Here is a 20,863-nt window from a genome sequence, read left to right as displayed (position 1 = left end):
TATGTATAGTTCATACTTCATACATTAAACGTCACCGACCATTGAATTAGTTTTCATATTTTGTACCATAAAAAAAAAAATAGTTTTCATATTGGTTGTTTTTTTTTATGCATGAAAAAAAAAATTGTTCGTTTTTATGCAATTAGAATATCATGATTCAATGGTTAATTAGGTTCTTAGCCAGAAAATAACAACAAAGGAGTTTCAAATCTCAATGATAACTATTATAGGAATTACAAACTAGGCGGGGTTAGTTATGATTGTATTAACCAGAGACAGATATGATTTAAAAAAAAAATAACAGTAGAATAACTCACAATGGCCATCAACAGAAAAAAGGGGGCAATAGAAAGGGAACATGTAAATTATACAAGTCCTAGTTTTTGAAAAATGCAATATTGTCCCCCCTATATTGACTCGAATCAAAACAAGAGTCTGTCAAGTAAAAAGCTCACTCTAATTCACAGCATACTTACCAGGATCATATTTACACTACATTTTCTAAAGGAACTTAATTCAAAAAAAAAGAAGAAGAAATTATGACTCTGTAAATAATTTCTTATCCAACTAATATGTTGCACCGTTTAAAAGGGTTATTACAGCTGCAAAGTTGCGTAGCTCATTTCTAGGGGAATAGTATACCAGTAGGGCAAACTAGAAGGTTTGGTAATTCAATAGCAACTTGAAGACTACAAAATACAAATTCATTTTTAGTTTTGGGTTTTTGTCCCACCAGGTTCACTAATTGGATCAAGATTTTAACATTATCTCATCCAGAAGAGATTCTTCTAGGACTTCAATTCATTTAGAAATCTTACTATGATAACTCACAACCATGTTAACGGCCAAATGATGCTAAATAAGACTCTTTAAAATAGGAACAAAAATATAGAAGAGTCTTACAGTACCACCGTGAGCATCTGAAAATCACTGCAAAAGCAGCACAAATCAACATAATGTACTCGCCCCCTTATCCAAAGAACTGCCTTCAGACGAGGAAGGATGCAAACTCTAACCTGCAAACAAAACCCAAAATCACTCTTATTATTGTTACTCTCTAGGAAAAAGCTTTGATGTCCTGAGCTGTTTATAGCTAATGGTAATCCATAAACTATATAGACTAAGTGTTCCACATTTTGATCCTTTTGACATATCTGTTGATTACATAAGGATCAGAGAAGTAACCGACAAGAATATGTTTAATATATCTGATGGAGCATCTACTTAGAAATACTTTAGCATGCCTGAAGGTTTCATTGTCAACAAAGGAACACGACTGAATACAATTTCTTCCACATCTACAGGGTTATAATTTTTCCGCATTATACACTTAAAGTAAATTTAGAAATATGCAAGTTTTAAGTGTCATGCTCAATTGCTCATAGATGTGAAGAACCAACTTTCTAATGATAAGTCATTTCTACTCTTTTCTATCCTTGTATACTCATTGATATGGTCAGGAACTTTAAGATAAACTACTAAAATTGTCTGACTTTCTTGTCACACCTATAAAATATAATGGGGAAATGTAATAACCATACCTTAAATTGTGAAGGAACTCTAAATTTGTCCCTAGCAAAGTTGGAAACCTGATAGAATTTTTTGATTTTCAGTATTACAAGCAAAAGTGCACACAAAAGTCATTCAGCGGAAAGGAAATCCAAAGTTAGACAAGAATTGCAGAGTCAGAGTCTTTTGTCCCTTAGTATCTCTGCAACAATGGTAACTCTTGCATATTTTACAGAACAAACATATATATAAAGCATTGAAACATAAAATCTATGAAATTGAGAAAATTATGCTGAAATGCAAAGAGCTATAGCAAACAACAATATACAAATATTATCATTTCAATGAGCATTTTTAAAGAATTATTACTCTTTCCTTCTGCATATCTTGTATACTTGACTTGGGGTCACCACTCACCACTTACAACTCTTTGTAGCATCTTAAATAATAAATATTCTTTTAATTACTAGAAAATAAGAAATAGTGGAGAATAAAAAATCTACTAACAACAAAAGAAGCAAAGAAGTTAACATCTCTATTTTACAACAGTTTATACGTACCATCATATCTAACAAAAATCAGAGAAGGACAACTCAGCTTAAAGCATTCTTCGTCCATCAAGATTGAGGTCATTCGCAAATGTTCGTCATATCACTGAATGACGTAGAGGGGAAAAGCAAAAACGGAATTGAAATCATTGCAATATGTGATGACAAATTTAGCAAACTTAGAGCCTTGCAGATGTAAACGGGAATTAGCCAAACAAGAGTCAATGACTATAGTCGAAGTTAACATATGGGGCCTTACCTTCGCAGGTTCAATAGACTCTGGAAAATCCAGAACTGCTGGCATCATCCAGATATAAAATTGAAGGAAATTCAGGAATACATCCTGGAAGATCACCTTTCACCTACATCATAAATCGATGGAATTAATATAAGCAGAAAAAAACTTCCACATTAGACAGCATGAAGCATCTTCACTTCAGCGACATCTATACCTAAACCAAAACAAGTTCAGCCATAAAGAGAATACTAGTCGTTGCTGTAGGAGTCGGGAGAGCGAATTTCAATACAATCAACCTTCGCTAATCAGTAGTCGCTTAGTACGTGGCACAAAAATTAAGATCTGATTTCGTGACAAAGTTCCAGTAATTAAACAAAATTTTAGAGGCATGTCTTGAAGGATTTAATCATGCATAGCATAGTAGAAACTATTTCTACGTTATTTATCAAAAAAAAAAAGAAAAGGAAGATAATCCAAAACAACGACAGGAAAGATCGGCAAATAGACTATTCTTCAAGCGTAATTATGTTCTCTTGGCAAGAAACTGATATTTGAACCAGATGCTTTATCGATTTCTCTAGTATAGTCGAGATAATCAAACAATCAACGATAACAAGGACGACGCAAAATGGCAATACGATGCAGAATAGAAAAGTCATGGAAGTAGCCCTATGTAATTTGCGCGAACAATCAATCATCATTCATCAACTTCGTTGTTGTCCTTCTTCATCGGGCGAGCCTGCAGCGCCGATGGAGATCATCATTTTCTCATGCAAAAACCCTCTGCCATTATCGTTGTGTAATTCAAATTTTGGAAACAATTTCATACTATTTTATGGGTGAAATTTGTGGCGCGTATTTTTCGGGAAGCTTCGCCATCTAGAATGAAAAGTTGAAACCGAGGAAAAGATGGGCCATGATCTGAGCTGGAGGCGGTGCGAATTGCGCTTAGCTTCGGGCCAAGATGGGTATCTTTGGGCCTTCGGGTTCGAACATGACGTATTCTCTACTGTTTTGGGCTCGGCCCTTTATAATCCCCTGGAGTTTAGCTCAAGCAAGAAACAGGTCTCCTTCGCATTTTTGAGCTAAAACCGTGATATATTGCCTCACTAGTGTTGTTTTGTTCATCAAACCCAGAATGCATTATTTCTTGGTACAGAGATTCATGATGTTTAATTTCTTGCCTGTCTTAATCTACTGTACTGCAATTGTATTGTTTATTCTTTTGCTCCTGGATTTCTTGTATTTTCTGGCAGTTATTTTTAATGCTCTTGGACTTTGAAAATTGAGAGTTGAGTTCCTAGACCTTTTTTTTGGGTTGTTACAGATGGGGAAGGATTATGTTCCTATCAAAACTCGTAGAGCGATGGAAGCACAGAAGGTTCTGCTGTGCAAGCAGAAATCTTTGACAATGGAAGATGAGAACAAGAAGAAAAGCCTAACTTGGCGCGGCCAAGCCTAGTCTCTTGGTCAAAGCTGGACTGACCAACCTACTTTTTTGATAAATCTAACACTAGTGTTAGATGCTCACAATAAACACATTTTAGCACTCCAAAACATCTTTGAAAAATTTACAACGTGATAGTGAAGATTGAGAGACCCACACAACTAATAGGGGAAGAGAGACGATAAAAAAGAAGGAATATGAAATGTCAGCTCACTTGTGCCCACTATGAGTGTATTCTAGTCGGGCAGAACAAATTTCATATAGAGAGAGAGTGAACAAATTTCGGCGTGTGAATGGGCAATGGGGGCTTTGTATACAGAGCCATTGCTCATGATCAAGGCTCACGAAGCGAGAGCGTGCCATTTCTTCTTTTAGATAGACCATCCGAAGAACATGAAAACAAAACAAAACAACCCAGAACAAACAATCAAACCACAAATTTATTCGTGACTAGATTATGAGTAAACATATAGAAGGCTTCAATCTGTTTTCAACTTAGATACTCACAGCATGGATGATCACAGCGCAATTACTCACAAAATTAGACCAACGCAGACAGCTTGCAAATTCAGCAAACCATCAGAAGAATAATGCCTCAAGTGAAAAAATAAAATTTATATACAAAGTTACAAACTTGCATTAGCAGAAAGGAAAGCAAGACTCTGAAGTTATTGAAAACTAGTTTGGTCCCAAGGTAATAATTAATAATTAAATATATGCTATCACTAATCATGTTTACATAACCCCCCTTCTGTAGGTCCACTTACCATGGGGCACAACCCCCAGGAGCAGCTAAGAGAAACAAGTGAAGAAGAAAGAAAAATCATGCTTCTGCTTTCTCTCTTCGGCATGATGAGTTATTGGAAGAAAAAATAGAACAATTTCGTGACTCACAGTCTTGTCGATCAAACTTCTACTACACCTACACAAGGTTGAAGTGGCTGCAGTGCTTTTGCAATCCCTGAACAAAAAAAAAGGCCAAAATTAAATTGGCAATAGTGCTACTACTACATGAGCATTGAATTCAACCAACTTACATTCTGTACTCCAAAGTGTTTATTTTCCCATGCTATGATGCAAAGTACTGCATTATGTCGTCATCATAAAATAGTTCCTCAAGTGAACTTGTGCCATCAAGTCCCATAGTAAATGGGCTGCCGAGTCCTCCAAAATCTAATGACAGACTATTCAGCGGAGATCCAAAATTAGTATCAACAGGTCTACCTTGCTCATTGTGAAATGTTTCTTTTGAGAAAGGATTTAACTCTGCTTCAGTAAATTCATTTCCATTCCCATGCAGCGCTGGTAAATCAACCCCATTCTCCTCTGGCCTAATCTGTGGAACATTCATTGTCATCATAGAGTATTGCCCATCATGACTGGGCCCAAATTCAGCCGATGGATGGTAGACGTTGTAGGAAGCTCCTTGTTGCAACTCTGCACTTTGCATCAATGGATAAAGTGAGGGCCTTCCATCCACATACATGCTCTGCGAGGAAACTATATTGGTCGGATGAATGGAAGAAGAATGGTGGTACTGCGATGCTGGTAGTTGGGACTGGCTCGCAATACCTATCTCCTTAGATCTCAAAGCTGTAATTGTATCATTTTCTGTCTGAGTGTCACGCATATTATATTCAACTGCCTGTGAATCAGCGTGGTTTATATCAGGTAGAGTGTTTCTCTGCTCAGCTTGCGGATGCTCACTTGAAGAAGGCCCAGCCTGTTGATTCTCATTGCTTGATTTTGCTCGAGATTTTATTCTCTTTGGTTGCCTTTTGCCTTGATCTGGCTGCTGGCCGGTATGAGAAGGTTCATCCCTTAGAGCGGTTAATGGTTCCGTATCAACTTGTTGATTTCTCCTGTCATCTTTTGATGAAACAGAACCTACTCCATCGTCAATACCATCAACATCATAGTCACTGTCACTGCTAGTGGCCTGTCGCTTCTTACCACCATGTCCAACTGAAGGCATTTCAGTGACACCTGATGACCCATTATCACTGCTAGGCTGCCGAATTACGGACTCCTCACGACTTAAAACTCCCAACCAAATTGCACTCTCCTTTGCAGTCATTTTATCCTGCAAGCATTTTGACTGCCGCACATGCCTTCTAATCTTAGCAATATCGGGTGACATGTGCTTTATCACAGCTGTTAACACCCCAACTTTCCACATCTTCTTAAGGTCATGTGGTTTCTTATAAGGAGGACTCTGACCCTGAGGAAGCCCTAATTTGACCCACCAATCTTCATTCCCAGTTGGCCACCAAGGTGGTGGAATCCCCTTCTCTAAAGGGTACTTCCTCTGGGGGGGATCACAGTGTTGCATCAAAGAAGACAAGAGAGAGCCCAGAGTTGCATCTTGCAGTTCCTGAAGAAAACTTTGGGGGTTCCCATTTCGATTGTTAACTGACTCAGCCATGGCAAGACACTCGGCCTCATACTTTGCAATTGCTGCTGGCCCATTCTTATCAAACTTCACCTTTTCTTTCCACCAAGCTCTTATGTTATCTGATGCACCACTCACAGGTTTACCCTTCTCAGGAATGATGCCATACACGAATCCACGTGCTTTGCACACTTCCATTAGCTTCAACATGTACTTCAGAATGCCATCTTGGGCTCTCGACATTTTCTTCCTCTGAGCCTGATCAGAGGCTGGCTTGGATTTCTGCTTCTCTGCAGCTTGCAGGGCTGCAAGCTTCTGCCTTTCTTTAATTCTTTTTAGTTTGATACGATCCTTCCACATTCGTGTCTCCAAGTCTTCCGCCTCAATTTCTTCATCACTGACATCTTTTTCCGCAATATTGTGACACCTTATGTCATCAACTTCGATATCCGAGCTGTCACTCAACATGACAGCAACCATCAGACGATGCTAAATTCAATCAAGTTACTATAATTCTCTATTCAAAAGCAAGGGAATCAGCAAAAAATGAAATCCACCAAAATCTAAACCTTACAAGTTACCTTGACTAAACAAAATCGTAACCTAAACTGGACCAAAGAGTTGTGTTCAGTCCAGTTATGTGGAGGTTTGTCTCTTGGTCCCAAACCAATAAAATCCTAAAATTTCAAATCTTCCATTACCTAACATTTTCTCGGGAATTAAACAATAAACAATTTAAATATATCCAATAAGATCCCTTTATGTCACCAATTAGCAACGAAAACCCTGTTCTCTTTCAAGCTAAAGCTATTTCTATGGAAACAGCGACTTCCTATAAAGATCAATAAAAAAATCCCTACATTAGAACAAATGAGAGATCTCAAATCCATATAACTGCTACCGATTTCAAGTCAATGAAAAAATTCATAGGTCACAACAAGAAGCAAATGCAATTTGAATTCCAGAAACCTAAACTTCACTTGCCCAAAACCACGCACAATCGAATCAAAGGGAATTGAGCAAATCACGAATGAAATACTGAATAAAACAGGAAATTTGTTACAAATACGATGAAGTAAACACCATAAGAACAAAAATGGAAAAAGAGAAAACACAATTGAAGTCTCACCAGATATCAGCTCCAATATCTTCAAGTTCACCCATGATCGAATCCTATCACTCTGGATTTGAAATCTATAACCCCTAAAGGTTCTTGCTTTATTGTCACCTTGCCTATAACACGAGAGAGATTGAAAAGAAACCCTAAAAGTTATTGAACCCAGGAAAGCTTTTTGGCACGGGACACGATGGTAAGATTCAATCCATAAAGAACAAAAATAAAAATGTATTCGATTTTAGAGAGAGAGAGAGAGATTGGACCAAATACAGAGAATTTGGAGAGAGAGATGTGAGGCAGCCAAGGAGTCCAAACTGGACAAAAACTCATAAAGAGTTTGTCATTCACGAGGAGTAATCACCTGCGGCGGCGCTCTCGATATAAACGGGTTCCCGGGGCTGCTATAGTTATTCGCTGTAGCCCTTTTGGGCGTTAAATATTTTTTATTTATTTTTAAAAAATTATATATATATATGTAGTATTCAGTCTAACGATTTCAACGACATATTTTTTTCGAAACAAAAATCAAATTCATCGTAATCGAAACATTGAATGTTTTGAGTTTATATTCAACAGTTCATAATTGTTATGCATTTTTCAAGTTAAATTTGATTTTTGTTTCGAACAAAAAATATGTCGTTGGAATCGTTTCTCTGAAAACTACACGTATATAATTTTTTTAAATAAAAATAAAAATATTTTGAAGCCCAAAAAGGGCTATAACTGGGGCTGCTGTAGTTATTACTACAGCAGCCCCCGAGAACTCGATATAAACTCCTTGATATTATTATTATTATCATATTTTTCAATCTTGATTTATTAATCTAATAACAGATCTTCCCACTTTTGATGGGTTTCTTTCCTTTTGTTTTTGATTAATGTTTTTTTCTTTTCTAATAGGAATGAGGAAATCTAATTACTATAAGTTAAAAAAAATGAATTAAGTGGATATGATTCATAAACTTTATGCATTTTAACACTATTTACTAACATTGATGTTGATACAAATTTCACTATTTTAAATTTATTAAGATGAGAAAATTCATGATAATCCATAAAAGAAATCATTAAAAAATTTCATATCCGATTTATTTCACAAATATTTGATATTTCTTTATGTGCAAATTAATTTTAAAAATCCAAGATATGAACACTTGGCTAGAGTTTTCAACAACATTTTTTTTACTCTTTCCGTCACACGTGAGTGTTTTTTTTTTTTTTTTTTTTTTTCTATTTCTTCCTTAAAAATATGAGAAAGTGATTTTTGACTAACTTTACAGTTAACTGTCTAAGTCAAAGCCTGCGTTGTTATTTTTTGAGAATTAATTAATTCTTCTTTTTTTTATATATTTTCTTTAAAAAAGCCGTCAGATATTACGTTGTCTCTATACAACTTCCAAGGGTCAAGCCCAAGGATTCAATTCCTACGGCTGTAAACTTGTAATATAATATAATTTGTTTATGGTAACCCATTGATCAGGTAATTGTCTAATTCGTGAGATTGCATGGGCCGTAGAAGCCCAGTGGACAAACTGCTAACCCAATTCAGTCTTAATTCATGAAATTACTGTATTTTTTTCTTTAATAAAACTCTAGCCTTGCAGAAAAATAAAGGGAAAGGAAATCTCATCTAAATCAAATCTTATTAAGCTGGTAAGTGTTGATTTATTTGGAAATAAACACCACAACACATTCAGGATAGCCCGAGTGTCTTCCAGCACGAAGCCATGAGGAGTTAGAGACACATTCTCCCTGTGAAGAGCAGCAACAATTTCAGAAGCGTCACTTTCCAACTGGAAAAGAACCAGACGATGGTCTCTCGCCATTTGAACACCAACAAGGAGGGCAAGGGCCTCAATCATCACCGGATCACCAGCAGCGTGGACATTTTGATAACCAAAAAGGTAAACAATACCATAAGAGTCCCGTATAACGAAGTCAATCCCTGCCCGACTCTCCCTAGTCTTCCAAGAGACATCTACATTAATTTTATACCATTTGAGGGAGGGGGAGTCCAAAGACTACGAGGAGGATGGCTGGTGATCTCAATAGGAGGGGGGTCTTTTGTTGCAATCCAAGAAGTCAGAAAGGAGTTTTGATGCTTGATAAACAACTTGTCTTGGCTGCCAAGAGGACTTCTCCTCATAAACTCATAATTTGTTAAGCTGGGTTTGTATTTTTAATTTACCAAGTTGTGTTGGGCTCATAAGATTTATCTGGGCTCAATTTCAAAGTTCAATAGTTCTTAACCCATGACAAATAAGTGAATAACCCAGATCCGATTGTCTATTGAGCTTTTTGATGATCAGCCCAACGGGCCTCCTTCATTGCGTATTCGTCTATCTTGGTAACCAAGGGACATCATTCCAACTAGAGTTGAACGGGAAAGGATTAACCAGCAGTTACAGTGTTTTTTGGCGTATAAAAAAAAGTTACAGTTTTCATGCTATACCAAATACTGAGATAGACACACAAGCTCTGTTATCCCATATATTGATATGAACACACAAGGTTTTATATGAATCACGTGAGACATGTGGGAAGTACGATTTATCATGTGCTTCTATCTCATAATTTGAGATAACTGGACAAAAAAAAAACTAAGATCATTAGTATTTTCGCAGATTAAAATATGCAGAGGAAACATGGGGGATTGTATTCAAGTTGAAACCCACTAATCAATACCTACCAGTCTCATATAATCAATGAACAACAATTCAAATAAACAACATAAACAGGGTCCAATTCAAGGAAATCACTACCAGAGAAATTGCATATTAATGTCAACCATGAATCTGCCAGGAACTGGGACACCGGGTTAGTGGTAGAACAAGCTCTAGTGCTATTTCAACCTTACTACAACTTAAACAATTAGAACTTAAGGGAAAAGGAACAGGACCAACTTGAGCTCATAACATGCTGTCTGATCTTGCTGGCAACCTCCGGAAGAAGTTGAGGGGAACCGAAGGAAGCTTGTGCCGGAATCTGGGATGCCTCAACACGTAAATGCCAAATAGAAGTGCAACAACTTGGAATGGAGTAACATAGAGAACAATAGCAGCAATCAAACAGAACGTCACAAAAAGAGTGGTCGCTCGCGGGTCTCTCCAACTTAGCAGAGACTGAAACCTTTCCCCTTGACTTGCCAGATCACCAATCACGGTCTGCACCCTCCCCGCTATACTTCTGAGACGATCATATCGCATTCTGACAATATCTGATGGCCGTGAAGTAGGGAATGTGTCGAACTCTTCATCTAGTTCATCAGGATGAACAGCATCTGCATGAGAAAGTCGCGTGTCCATGTGAGGAGGGTGTCTTGGCCTCCATCGGTAGTTCCAAATTCCAATCAAGAAAAGATAGAGAAAGATTGTGGGTAATATTAGCTCAGGATATAGAACCAGGATTATAAAAAGAACATGAATTAGGATCGTTGTAAGAGGATTCTTCCAGTTGCATATCCGATCAAACCATCTCCCAACAGCAATTAGTCCGCTTAGAACACCCATAATTCTGAAGAAGTTGGCCTTGCTCCTCCTCATGCTCCACATATGTGAATCCACGTCTAGCATATACTCCACAACTTCTTTTCTTAGAGGCGGCTCAGCACGGGTCAGCCTCATTGACACAATCTGCATAGCCTGATGCCTCAAGCTATCCAGTTGAGTTACGGACAATGGATGAATGTAGTGCATTTTAGGGAGCAATGGATGAGAATACATATGCAACATATTGATCAAAGAAGAGCAAGAAAACCTCACTGCCAGTTGAACTTCTCCCATCTTCTTAACCCCTGAAGGATGCAGAACAAGAAGCGGATATGAATGTGTATAAACCCTATCGGTTTCAAGCGTTGAGAGTCGAATCCTCACCTTCCCGATTCTTAAATCCTTTCCCCCGCCACCCACATGGCCATTGTCGAAAACCCCTATCGTAACAACAGTGCAGGGATCAAAAACCTCCCACGTGTATTGCTCATTCCATCTTGGAGTAAAGCTGTCCACAATAGTCCTCGTCCTAACCCATTTCTGTCCAAATTTAGCTACACAATAAGCATCTGTAGTTCCCCTGCCATCTTTTGACTTCATTGGCATCAGCCCCACAGCACTCAGAACTCCCACTTCCAGTATTCCAATGCTCGACTTCCACAACTGCTTTGCCGTTGGCCTGAGATCGCTACTGTAGTGTGTAGACTCATCTAAAACATGATACCCACCATCCAAACAGATCCTCAAATGAATCCTGCTTGAAAACTTAATCTCCTTCTTCTGCTCACCTTCTATCACATGCTTTTCAAGATTGAACCACCTAGTGTTAACAGGTTTATGGTCTAGCCTCCTTTGTACATGTTGTAAAGGAATCATACATTTCCCCAAGACTTCTTCTTTGTTAGGCCCCACTCTATCTTCCACAGTCAGAATCAAGGGCTCCTCAAAAGGCTCAGCAACTACAAACATTAAATCCTCATTCCACATTGGATTAATTGTCTTACTTTGTGATATTCTAGTTCTCAAAGCCTGATTGCCAAGGATAGCCTTCACATGAACTTCAGGGAATCTACTTTTGTCACTAGGTAGCAAATCCTGAGCTTCAATCACATTAACTCTCACATACCAAAGCTTGGGGGAAAGATATACCTTTGATCGGATGTTCACAAAACCTTCAGGGCCAACTGTTGCAGCATCTGAATGCCATGCCTCAGGAAACGCCTCATCAGCTTGAGTTCCCATCCAAACCGCCAGCATAAGCTCTCCCTTAGCCCTCTCTCCCTTACGATCTTCTAGCCTATACCACTGCGGTGCCAAAGGGCTATCTGGTGGAACCCTTTTTGGGATTTCATTGAGGTCGAAAACAACCCTGCCAATCAAATCATCTAAAACAACATCCTTATCTTTCACAAACACCTCCAAAATTGAAGCTTGAATTCTCTCTTTTGAGAAAGCAAAGACCTGATTCCATTCAGGGTTCGTCTTCTTCTGAAAAACCCTAGTCACTCCTTTATAGTTCCCAAGCTTAACCTCAACATAGGGATCACAACTACCAGTGACATCTTTTGGAGGTAAATCCTTGGCTTTCACCACTCGGACATAAAGGTATTGCATTTGCTCAACAAGGTCATAGGTGCATGAGAGCTTATCGCCCGTTAAAGCTCCCGCACCAATGTTGGGCGAGGTCTCTTTTAGAGCAAAGTCCACAGCTTGTGGTGGCTTCTGCATTTTTCTTCTTCTAAATCTACACTGACGAAATAATACTCAGTTTTATCAAGAAGTAATTAAGGCCTTCAAAATCCGAAAAGGAGGGACTGATTTATAGAGATGGATCAATCTCAAGATTGAGATGAAGCAGTTTCCTAAATCTTATGAGGTAGAGAAGGCCTAAAGTTGAAGCACGATCTGGAATTCACAATGAATATAGCGAACCCCAAAAGCAGGAAAAGACTAATAAAAGAAGTTACTGAATCATGAAGCACAAAAAATACCAAATAACACTCCCCACTTTGTGAAACACTTTTGGATAGAAAGCACAACTTCCTGCAAAACAAGAAAATCATGAGTAACTAATACATCTTTTATGTGATATTCACAAAACAATGGAGGAGATAAAGATAAATTGCCATTAAAACTTTAATGGAAGTAAAAGAATGGTATGGATAAGAGATGACTAGTTGGTCCAACCAACCCATGTGGTTGCATCAACCATGCTGAGTGGAGATTTCAGTAACCATAGGATCTTTAAGAATCAGCATTTCTTGTTCACAAAAAGAGTGAAAAATGCACTGTAACATGTTTACATCAATGAATGTGTAGGTTAACCAAAAAAACTAACAGATCTAATAGGAAGAATTCTCATGAAAGCAAGAGCTACAAGTAACCAAGTAAAATGGAAAATCTCAAGTATTACCCAAACACCCAGAGCTACAAGAAAGCTCTTAAGACACTAAACTCATCACTTAAAAGACTGAACAAAACCCACATTGATTGCTTTTAAGAAGGTGAAGAAAGGGAGCAGCTTGAGCCAATAATAGAGTACCTTGGTGAAGATCTGGTGAGAAGAATGAGATTGAAGCAGTTTGATTTGTGGGCAGAGGGTAGGTTAAAACAATGAGACGGAAATGGAGGGTTGTGATTAACTGTGCAAGTTTTAAGCAATAGTGAACTATACAAACTGACAAAAGCTTCTTCTGTCAAGCATTAAAGTGGTCTAAAAAAAGTAAAAAAAAAAATAAAAAATGCAGAGGATATTCAACTGTATCAATGTATTATAATAAATTGTTATTAAAAAAAATGCATACATTGGGGAACAAGAATCAACAGGATATGAATATGAAAGAATACCTCAAAAACCCTTGAAGATGATGGCTTTGATTTTTTTTCTTTCTTCAATGTGCAACAATGGAAAACTTATCTTCTTGCACTTTGGATTAATAATGTACAATTTAGGAGACAGGAGTCAAGGAAAGCAAGCTTGGAGAATGAAGTGTACACAGAGGAGCATGTGGGTTTGAGATCTATGAAGACTGAACCCTCTCTATAAAGAAGCCAAAGACAGTAGTACCTACTCACTACAGCTTTACCTTTACAATTGCTTGCTTGCTTGCAATTCTTCTTTATCAATTGATTTTTTAAAAAAATAAATAAAACTGGGGACTACGGAAGAAACGAGGCACACGTGTGAGGAGTTTGGTCGGTTGTGGCACATGCAGGGACTGTTTGTTTGTTTTTCTCGTTTTCTGATTTCTAATAAATAGATTTATTAGCTGGTTACCATGCATCTACACATTGGACTCCACGAGGTCTATTGACCTATAAGAAAACCGTGCTTCTTTTTCTTTCTTTTTTTTAAAACTTCATTGGTATTAATATTATAATTTACAATGAAAATTTACGAATGTATCTTGTGGCCATGTGCTTAATTGTGGTCCAACTTATTTTGTTGTTACGTAAGAAATTTATGTGATTGTATGAGTTTAGATTTATATTAGATATTTAAATGGTAAATTTGTATGACGTCATTCTCGACTAAAAAAAACGGTACCACCAATTTCAATATTATTTTAGACTCTTAATAGTGATCACATGTATGTTTATTGTTGATCTTGAATAGCAAATGGTGGGAACCTCTTGCTCTTTTGATCAAGAAATGTGAATTTTGATTGCATCAGAATTAATTTCTCTAGCCTAAACCTTGATGGCAATAAAGATTAAAATGCCCTAGAGTTTAAGTCAAAAGTTAATTCTTGCAAGCCTAAGCCCACACAAGATTGGGCCAAACAATAACGAGTGGGCTGGATCCAAATAGACGAACCGGGCCATATGTCACAAACTCACAATTATAGCAGAACTCACATCTCGTGATAGTTACATTACATAAATATCGTCCAAGAAGTGGTCATTAACTCGCTAAATATACGGAGTACGGTTCAAATCACTGTCTTCCAGCTCAGCTTCACTGTTTGGTCAACATGCCAATTTTTTGTATTGGATAGGACAAAGAACAATGATACTGTGCAGTCAGACTCAGACACTACGAAAGAATTACTTCCAAACCAATAAAATTTTTACTAGCTGGACGAATCCGACTGGGACTCTTAGCCTTATACAGTAAACCTAAACTTGAATTCAAGTGAACTTGCTCTGCAGCTACCAACTGTCATTGCTTTAAGGGACCGAACCATATTTGCCAATGTTGGGTTTGAAGTTTGATCTATGGTTTGCTTGTAATTAGTCATTTGGCTACCTTGTTAGCTCTCACCAAAAACCTGCAAAAGTTCTATGTTGGTCCATAGACCCAAAAACGCAATATCCTAGAATTAGGATGATAGGATCATTATGGCAATTTGAAAGGAACAGTTAACTTCTTTTGCTCAAATATCATCACGGCCTTCGCTGCATGATAGGAATGTGCAATTGTTGTGTCCAGTAGCAGTTGAGAAAAACAATGATGTTAGGAGGAGTTGGTCACTCACAAGCAGAAATACATGGTCTCGGCACCCATGGGGGTAATGTCTCTCACTGTCTCAGGCTTCAAGTAACATGTTGTGCAGGTGCCAGTGATAACCAATGCACCAATATAGTCCCTATTCGACAAATTCTCCTGTACATAAGGAGAACTGTAGTCATACCCACTTTTGATGCCCACTCTTGTCCAAACCATAATAAAGGAGAAAACAAAAGCACAATTTCTCTCTGTCCCTCCTCTAGTCAATTGGCTGCAATAAATATCCCAACCAACAACCTCAATCCTCTCGCTGTAAAAAAAAAACCATCTTATTATGTGCGAAGTCTCACCAGAACCTCTGATGCCACGACCAAATGGACTTGAGCAACAGATGCAATCAATTTGCTAACTAGACGGGCACAACACCAATCAGAATGACGACTTTCACAAGGAGTAAATGATCAGTGACTCTTCAGGCAGATAATAGAAATTATGAAGCTGACAAAAAAGAGAGTGTGAACGTGCAATATTTATATTTGATAGCAATACTCATTTTACTATTGATCCTAAAATCTTTATCAAGGAAGTAGTTCCCATAGTTTCAGCACATGACCCCAAGGTTGCACTGAAGCAATTCTACAACTGGGCTACGGTTTATCCTTAATTTCCAACACGAAAACAAGTAAAACTAAACCTCAGGAAGAAAAGAGCAAAAAGATTAAGTTTGTGCTTCTCATCAAGCCGCTATACATCACCTTCACTATTGGTTCTTTTAGAATTCTCTTCACGATAAGCACAAGCAGTCCCCAAAAGAGGGAGTGTTAGTTTATGTCCTACAGAGAGGAAAAAGAAAAGGTACCACAATGCAGCAACGATCCTCATCCAAATAACTATGAGACCTTGAATATATTAGGCCCCCAATACGGATGTCAGCATTACAAAATCAACCTCCACTATACCCTCTACAAGCCTTGAGAGGATAAACATGGATTTTATTGGGCATAGTTTAGTTATTTTGGTAAGATAACAGTTTCTTACTCTGTCAACGGTAAAATTCAAAGTTAATTACTGAAAATAAAATAATTGGATATCATAAAATACGAAGAACAATACCTAGATGCTAAAATCTAGTAGTATGATAGATTTGGTCATCCACCTAAAATTGTTTCACCTGTACTAGGGCACCATTCTTCGTTCCAGATATAAGCATCGCCTCCAAGACAGCAACATCTCTGGCAGCTTCCACAAAAGAGCTGCGAGGCTCTGTTTCATAGCCACTCCCCTTCTGCAACAAAACAGGTAAAAAATATAAAGCCCAAGCATGTTGTAGCTGGAACATGTAACTTTCCCTTCATTTACCATATTTCATTTTCGATTACTAGGAACTTTGTGCCAAAGCTGAATACAGCTCCGTTCACCAGCTAGTTCACCCGTCATTAGTCAGTTCATCCACCATATCATACAATCTTGGGAAAAGAAGGTGAAGAGAGAGAAGATTGGTCAAATCGAACCGGCCTAGTCTAGGGTGAGAACATGCTACTAAACTTTGGATATATAATGGAGTAAATGCACTACTTAAATGATATTGGGATCATAGCAAAAGGAAAGCGGTGTATCTCAGCAATAAAAACTGCTCCTGTGGCTGCCAAGATGGCCGGAGTGAACTGACATAGTCCATAAAACATGGAAGTGCATACCAACCATGTAATTAGGAAAAAAGTGACATGTTCCCAGTTTAGACAACCAAAGAAAATCATGAATATGACAAATGAATACAGGCATGTTTCCTAGCAGTGTATAGTACCTTAAGGGCAACCCCTGAAATATCATGTACAAAAGTTTTCAGTTCTTCCGTCACCCCACTGAATCCATAAAAGAAGCTTTTGCAGTTACCATCAGCACCATAAAATGATACCTACAATGGAATCTTTAATTGTCAAACATGTAGCCTTTTTTCCTCAAGTCAATTAAGGAAACAAAATTAGTCTTTCAGTGAATAAACTATGTTGAGCCTCAAAGAAATTAGACATCAAGAGATCCCAAAACCCTATATATCGAAGCCATACAAATTCTCATTACTAACTAAATGTCACATTTAGAATACCAGGTAACCATGTTGCCCATCTTGGTTTCCACGCTCAATTTGCAATGTCCCCTTTAAGCCAACAACTCGCCAGTATATCTAAAGGAACTAAATCCATTAGGAAAGAACCATATACATGTTTAGTCTAATTGAAGTTAAGCACTTGACCACTTGCCTTGGGTGATCTTGAGGATACAACCATTGTGAAAACTCCAGAACATCCATTATCTAATTGACTGCACATGAAAGTTCAGCAGTCACCTTGGGGCCACGGGGCCACAATTACATCAGAAAAAGGACTTCTGGAATTTTAACTTCATGCCTCAGAAACTTACAAGTTAGCAGATATGTTATCAGGTGGAGGTAAAGTAACATCAACATGCGAGGTCAAAGCAGATACTGAGACCACTTCACATCCAACAAGCTGTGCACATGAAACAGGAAAAAGAAGAAGAAGAAAGATCTGCTTTAGAATTCAAAATGCGGATAAAATGAATGAAAGAATAATTGATATATACTAATACCATCATTTAAATTTTAAACTGCCAAATAGCCTAAGAATATATTCATTTCTATTTTCTAGAATTTTGAAAGCTCTGTGGTTTTGAACTGCTCTGTCTTCTTCTCACTTAAAATAAAATTTAAAAAAGAAAAGACAAGAAAAGAGAGCAAACACAGTGGGGAAACCATATCTGCAGTCTTTTTACTTAACCATGGCAATGACCGTTAGTGTTATCACTAGTAATCTAATTGGACCAATGACCCACCCTCTCCATAAAATTCAGAGTAACTCAATGAAGTAACTTCTCATGGACATAAAAAAAAAAAGTGAGATGACGAATTTTACAGACCTAGTCCCCTTGTCTATATGGATAAGAAAGACAATTTGGCATTCCAAAGCACAAAGTTAATAAGCAAGACAAATGGCCTTGACAGAAACTTGGAAACCTATGCATTGAAATAAAAGTACTATGATTACATCATACAACTCCCGCAATATCAAAGTCAACAACTACATATGAATCAAAATTTCGTAAGAAAAGAGAGGGATAAAATAGCATAGGGCCAAGATGATTAAAGCATCATTACCATTCTCAACCCTGCAATGAAATGAACCCCCATATCCAGAATGAAACCCCCCTGCCAAAAAACAAAGATGTACTAGTGAGTCACAGCAGCAGATTAAGCATGATGTATGTGACAGCAGGGCTGGGTTATAGACAGTCAAGAAAATGATCCCGGAAATCTGGGAAATGGGATGCAAGAACCAAGATAATAAAAGAAGCTTCTGATTTGGTAAGAGAAGCTTCTTGATAGAGAGACATACGGTGAAATCACGCCGCCAAGAGCTTGAGAAGTAAGGATTTGCACTATTCATAGATCCTTCGACAATAACTTGGACATTCATCATATCACCAATGCTAGGCATCAGCTTCTTACACTGAAACAACGATGAGTTTAATGCATGTGAAGTAATGAAAACCAAAGCAGATTTTCAAGAACAGGCACCTCTGCAAAAGCAGGTTCAAATCTATAATTCTCTGCAACAGCCCAAATCGGATGACCAGGGGAATTGGCACAAAAAGACTTGTAGCGAGATAACGCGGTCTCTGCCTCAATTGTAGCTGCATTTTTTTATTCATTGCTCAATTTCTAAGAGCTTAAATTCTTAAAATCACCAAAACATATTATAAATCAAATGTCACAAGAGTGAATTATGATTATCTTAAAATGGATAGAAATTCCATGCTGATAAAAAAGAAATATTTCTGAAGAATATGAAGAAAGTTCTGACACAAAGTGTCCTGCGAAATATAGGTGCAACCACTTTACAGTGTCATTCTCGAACAAAACAAATGAGATGATAGATTTTCACTGTTAAGGAATGATAGGAAATCAAATCCAGCAAGAGACATATGGCGTTCCCGCCAAGAGGACGCTAGACAATCAAGAACAGTTGTTGCTACGATTAGGCAATAATGTCCAATTTTATCGAAGTTTTGTACTTGAACAATAGTTATCTATAATTAACTCAATGTATAGTCCTCTGTCCTCATCATGCATCTTCACAGCAACTCATGGCAATCTCCTATCTGTAAACTCTATTATAAATTTTGTTGTCCATTCATCCAGTCAAATAAAATCACATCACAGTGCAGGATGCCACAATGCCAACTTTGAAGTGTACAGATCAAACTTAAAATTATGTAGAGGAACAGCAAATAGGACGTTCCATAAAATCAAGAAAATTTGCCAGCACCTAATAGATCAGTTCATTCTAAATGTCATCAGGAACATACAAAGAACTATCAAAACAATTCACAATTAAATTGAGATTGAGATTGCTTTACTTACAAACTGCAGCTGGTTTCTCTTCAGATCCATCATGTTAGCCAAGCAACAGGAGACATATCCAGAAAAAGGGAAACTCAGTACAGTGAAGATAGGAAAGATCTTGAAATAACAACAAAATTTAGTATCATGATATTTAGAAAGTCTTGTTATCTCAGCTTTGAAAATGCAAAGGTTCAGCAAGTATCTATGGGAATGTCATACAATAAAAACTAATCAATTCAAAATCAGAAGCTAGAAATGCCTTATTGTAAAGAAATAAAGAAGGATAGCCATATTAGTTTAGGGTCAATTAATTCATGTTACCTTGAATGACATGCTTTCCAGCCTTCAGCAGCTTCAGCGAGAAATCGACCTGCAGATATACATTTATGTAACTGAAAACATAGAACAGAGAATTATAACACTCCAATGAATAGAGACTGAGACAAAAATTGATGCATACATTCTATGCTGGTTTCTTCATTCAGGATGATGAAATACCATTAATTAAATGAAAGCCCACAATGTATGCCGAAATTACATCCAAACAGCACCCGGAGTCTCAACATTGAAAGTTTAGTTTGGATTGTTGTTTGATACATTGCATGCTTCTTGCACATCGTTGTTCGTAATTCAATTAGGAATTCATTATCAAAAATCAAGAAAGGAACCTGAGTTTGTGCAGCAAGAACTACAGCAACGCCGAGAATAGCAGGATCTTGGATGATCTCTTCAAGGCCCCTGTCTCCCCATTTACAATCCACTCCAGGGAAATGCTTCCGCGCTACCTCAACCGCATTCCTTGCAGATTCCTGCAAACATGCAGATAGAATTCAATTCAGTAAATTGAGTTTCTTCATTGTTTTCTTGCAATTTCTCGGCAACCAAACGTAGGCATGAAGTAATGAAATGAAGGAACCTCAGTGCGGCTCCAAATAGCTTTGAGAACGAAGAGATCGGAGATCTCAGTGAGTCTGGGAATATATTGTGTTTTCACGAAGATGCCAGCGCCAAGAATCGCGATTTGTGGTCGTTCCGCCATTGCTAGTTCGTTAAATACTGAACCCGCACCAATCTGCTCTGTGAAGTGTATATTGATGATTTGATGTGAAGATTTGGTGGTGTAAGTTGGATGGATCTATGTGGGAATTGAGAAACTGCCGTTGAGTAAATGAAAATTCAATTTTAATTTTTTAAAAAAACTAGTTTTTAATTGATTCGAAGCGACGCCGTTTCTGGAGACCAAGCAAGAATGGT

The 20,863-nt window shown here is 37.7% G+C and overlaps 3 protein-coding genes and 1 long non-coding RNA gene across 9 annotated transcripts; all 4 read right to left on the bottom strand.

Moving 5' to 3' along the window:
• Window positions 1-315: 315 nt before the first annotated feature.
• Window positions 316-3,323, bottom strand: LOC120017226. Its single transcript, XR_005472109.1, has 4 exons — window positions 2,317-3,323; window positions 2,070-2,163; window positions 1,542-1,589; window positions 316-1,016 (listed from the first exon to the last, which is right to left on the bottom strand). It is a non-coding gene; the product is annotated as an uncharacterized LOC120017226 (long non-coding RNA).
• Window positions 3,324-4,283: 960 nt separating this feature from the next.
• LOC120016900 (ETHYLENE INSENSITIVE 3-like 3 protein) lies at window positions 4,284-7,551 on the bottom strand. The gene is made up of 3 exons (XM_038869871.1): window positions 7,264-7,551; window positions 4,780-6,588; window positions 4,284-4,703 (listed from the first exon to the last, which is right to left on the bottom strand). The coding sequence occupies exons 1-2, from the start codon at window positions 7,296-7,298 to the stop codon at window positions 4,812-4,814; spliced, it is 1,812 nt and encodes a 603-aa protein (XP_038725799.1). The 5' UTR covers window positions 7,299-7,551; the 3' UTR covers window positions 4,284-4,703; window positions 4,780-4,811.
• Window positions 7,552-9,884: 2,333 nt separating this feature from the next.
• On the bottom strand, window positions 9,885-13,778 carry LOC120017009 (FT-interacting protein 3-like). Of its 3 annotated transcripts, none has more exons than XM_038870044.1 (2): window positions 13,587-13,778; window positions 9,885-12,782 (listed from the first exon to the last, which is right to left on the bottom strand). In XM_038870044.1, exon 2 carries the CDS (start codon window positions 12,465-12,467, stop codon window positions 10,161-10,163), a length of 2,307 nt encoding a protein of 768 aa, XP_038725972.1. In that variant the 5' UTR covers window positions 12,468-12,782; window positions 13,587-13,778; the 3' UTR covers window positions 9,885-10,160. The 3 variants fall into 3 exon arrangements, with proteins under 3 accessions (XP_038725972.1, XP_038725971.1, XP_038725974.1); XM_038870043.1 differs by lacking the exon at window positions 13,587-13,778 and adding an exon at window positions 13,282-13,436; XM_038870046.1 differs by lacking the exon at window positions 13,587-13,778 and adding an exon at window positions 13,153-13,175.
• A 2,388-nt stretch (window positions 13,779-16,166) lies between these two features.
• Window positions 16,167-20,790, bottom strand: LOC120016201 (uncharacterized protein YMR315W). 4 transcript variants are annotated; one of them, XM_038868855.1, is made up of 12 exons: window positions 20,526-20,790; window positions 20,278-20,418; window positions 19,931-19,979; window positions 19,628-19,645; window positions 18,782-18,897; window positions 18,600-18,713; window positions 18,362-18,412; window positions 17,608-17,696; window positions 17,448-17,508; window positions 17,294-17,371; window positions 16,994-17,104; window positions 16,167-16,474 (listed from the first exon to the last, which is right to left on the bottom strand). In XM_038868855.1, exons 1-12 carry the CDS (start codon window positions 20,646-20,648, stop codon window positions 16,346-16,348), a joined length of 1,080 nt encoding a protein of 359 aa, XP_038724783.1. In that variant the 5' UTR covers window positions 20,649-20,790; the 3' UTR covers window positions 16,167-16,345. The 4 variants fall into 4 exon arrangements, with proteins under 4 accessions (XP_038724783.1, XP_038724784.1, XP_038724785.1 ...); XM_038868856.1 differs by having other exon boundaries at window positions 16,167-16,471; XM_038868857.1 differs by lacking the exon at window positions 17,294-17,371.
• Between the last annotated feature and the right edge of the window lie 73 nt (window positions 20,791-20,863).

The sequence above is a fragment of the Tripterygium wilfordii genome, chromosome 15 (assembly GCF_013401445.1).
Source record: "Tripterygium wilfordii isolate XIE 37 chromosome 15, ASM1340144v1, whole genome shotgun sequence".
Classification (NCBI taxonomy): Eukaryota; Viridiplantae; Streptophyta; class Magnoliopsida; order Celastrales; family Celastraceae; genus Tripterygium; species Tripterygium wilfordii.
This window is presented reverse-complemented; position numbering and strand designations above follow the sequence as displayed.

What these genes read in the sequence shown, in the direction of transcription:
- LOC120016900 (XM_038869871.1), bottom strand. Translation starts at nt 7,298, where the DNA reads ATGGGTGAACTTGAAGATATTGGAGCTGATATCTG. An exon ending in GATATTGGAGCTGATATCTG is followed by an intron (nt 6,589 to 7,263) that starts GTGAGACTTCAA and finishes GTTGAGTGACAG; the next exon opens with CTCGGATATCGAAGTTGATG.
- LOC120017009 (XM_038870044.1), bottom strand. Translation starts at nt 12,467, where the DNA reads ATGCAGAAGCCACCACAAGCTGTGGACTTTGCTCTAAAAGAGACCTCG.
- LOC120016201 (XM_038868855.1), bottom strand. Translation starts at nt 20,648, where the DNA reads ATGGCGGAACGACCACAAATCGCGATTCTTGGCGCTGGCATCTTCGTG. An exon ending in CTATTTGGAGCCGCACTGAG is followed by an intron (nt 20,419 to 20,525) that starts GTTCCTTCATTT and finishes GCATGTTTGCAG; the next exon opens with GAATCTGCAAGGAATGCGGT. An exon ending in GATAACATATCTGCTAACTT is followed by an intron (nt 17,509 to 17,607) that starts GTAAGTTTCTGA and finishes TTTCATGTGCAG; the next exon opens with TCAATTAGATAATGGATGTT.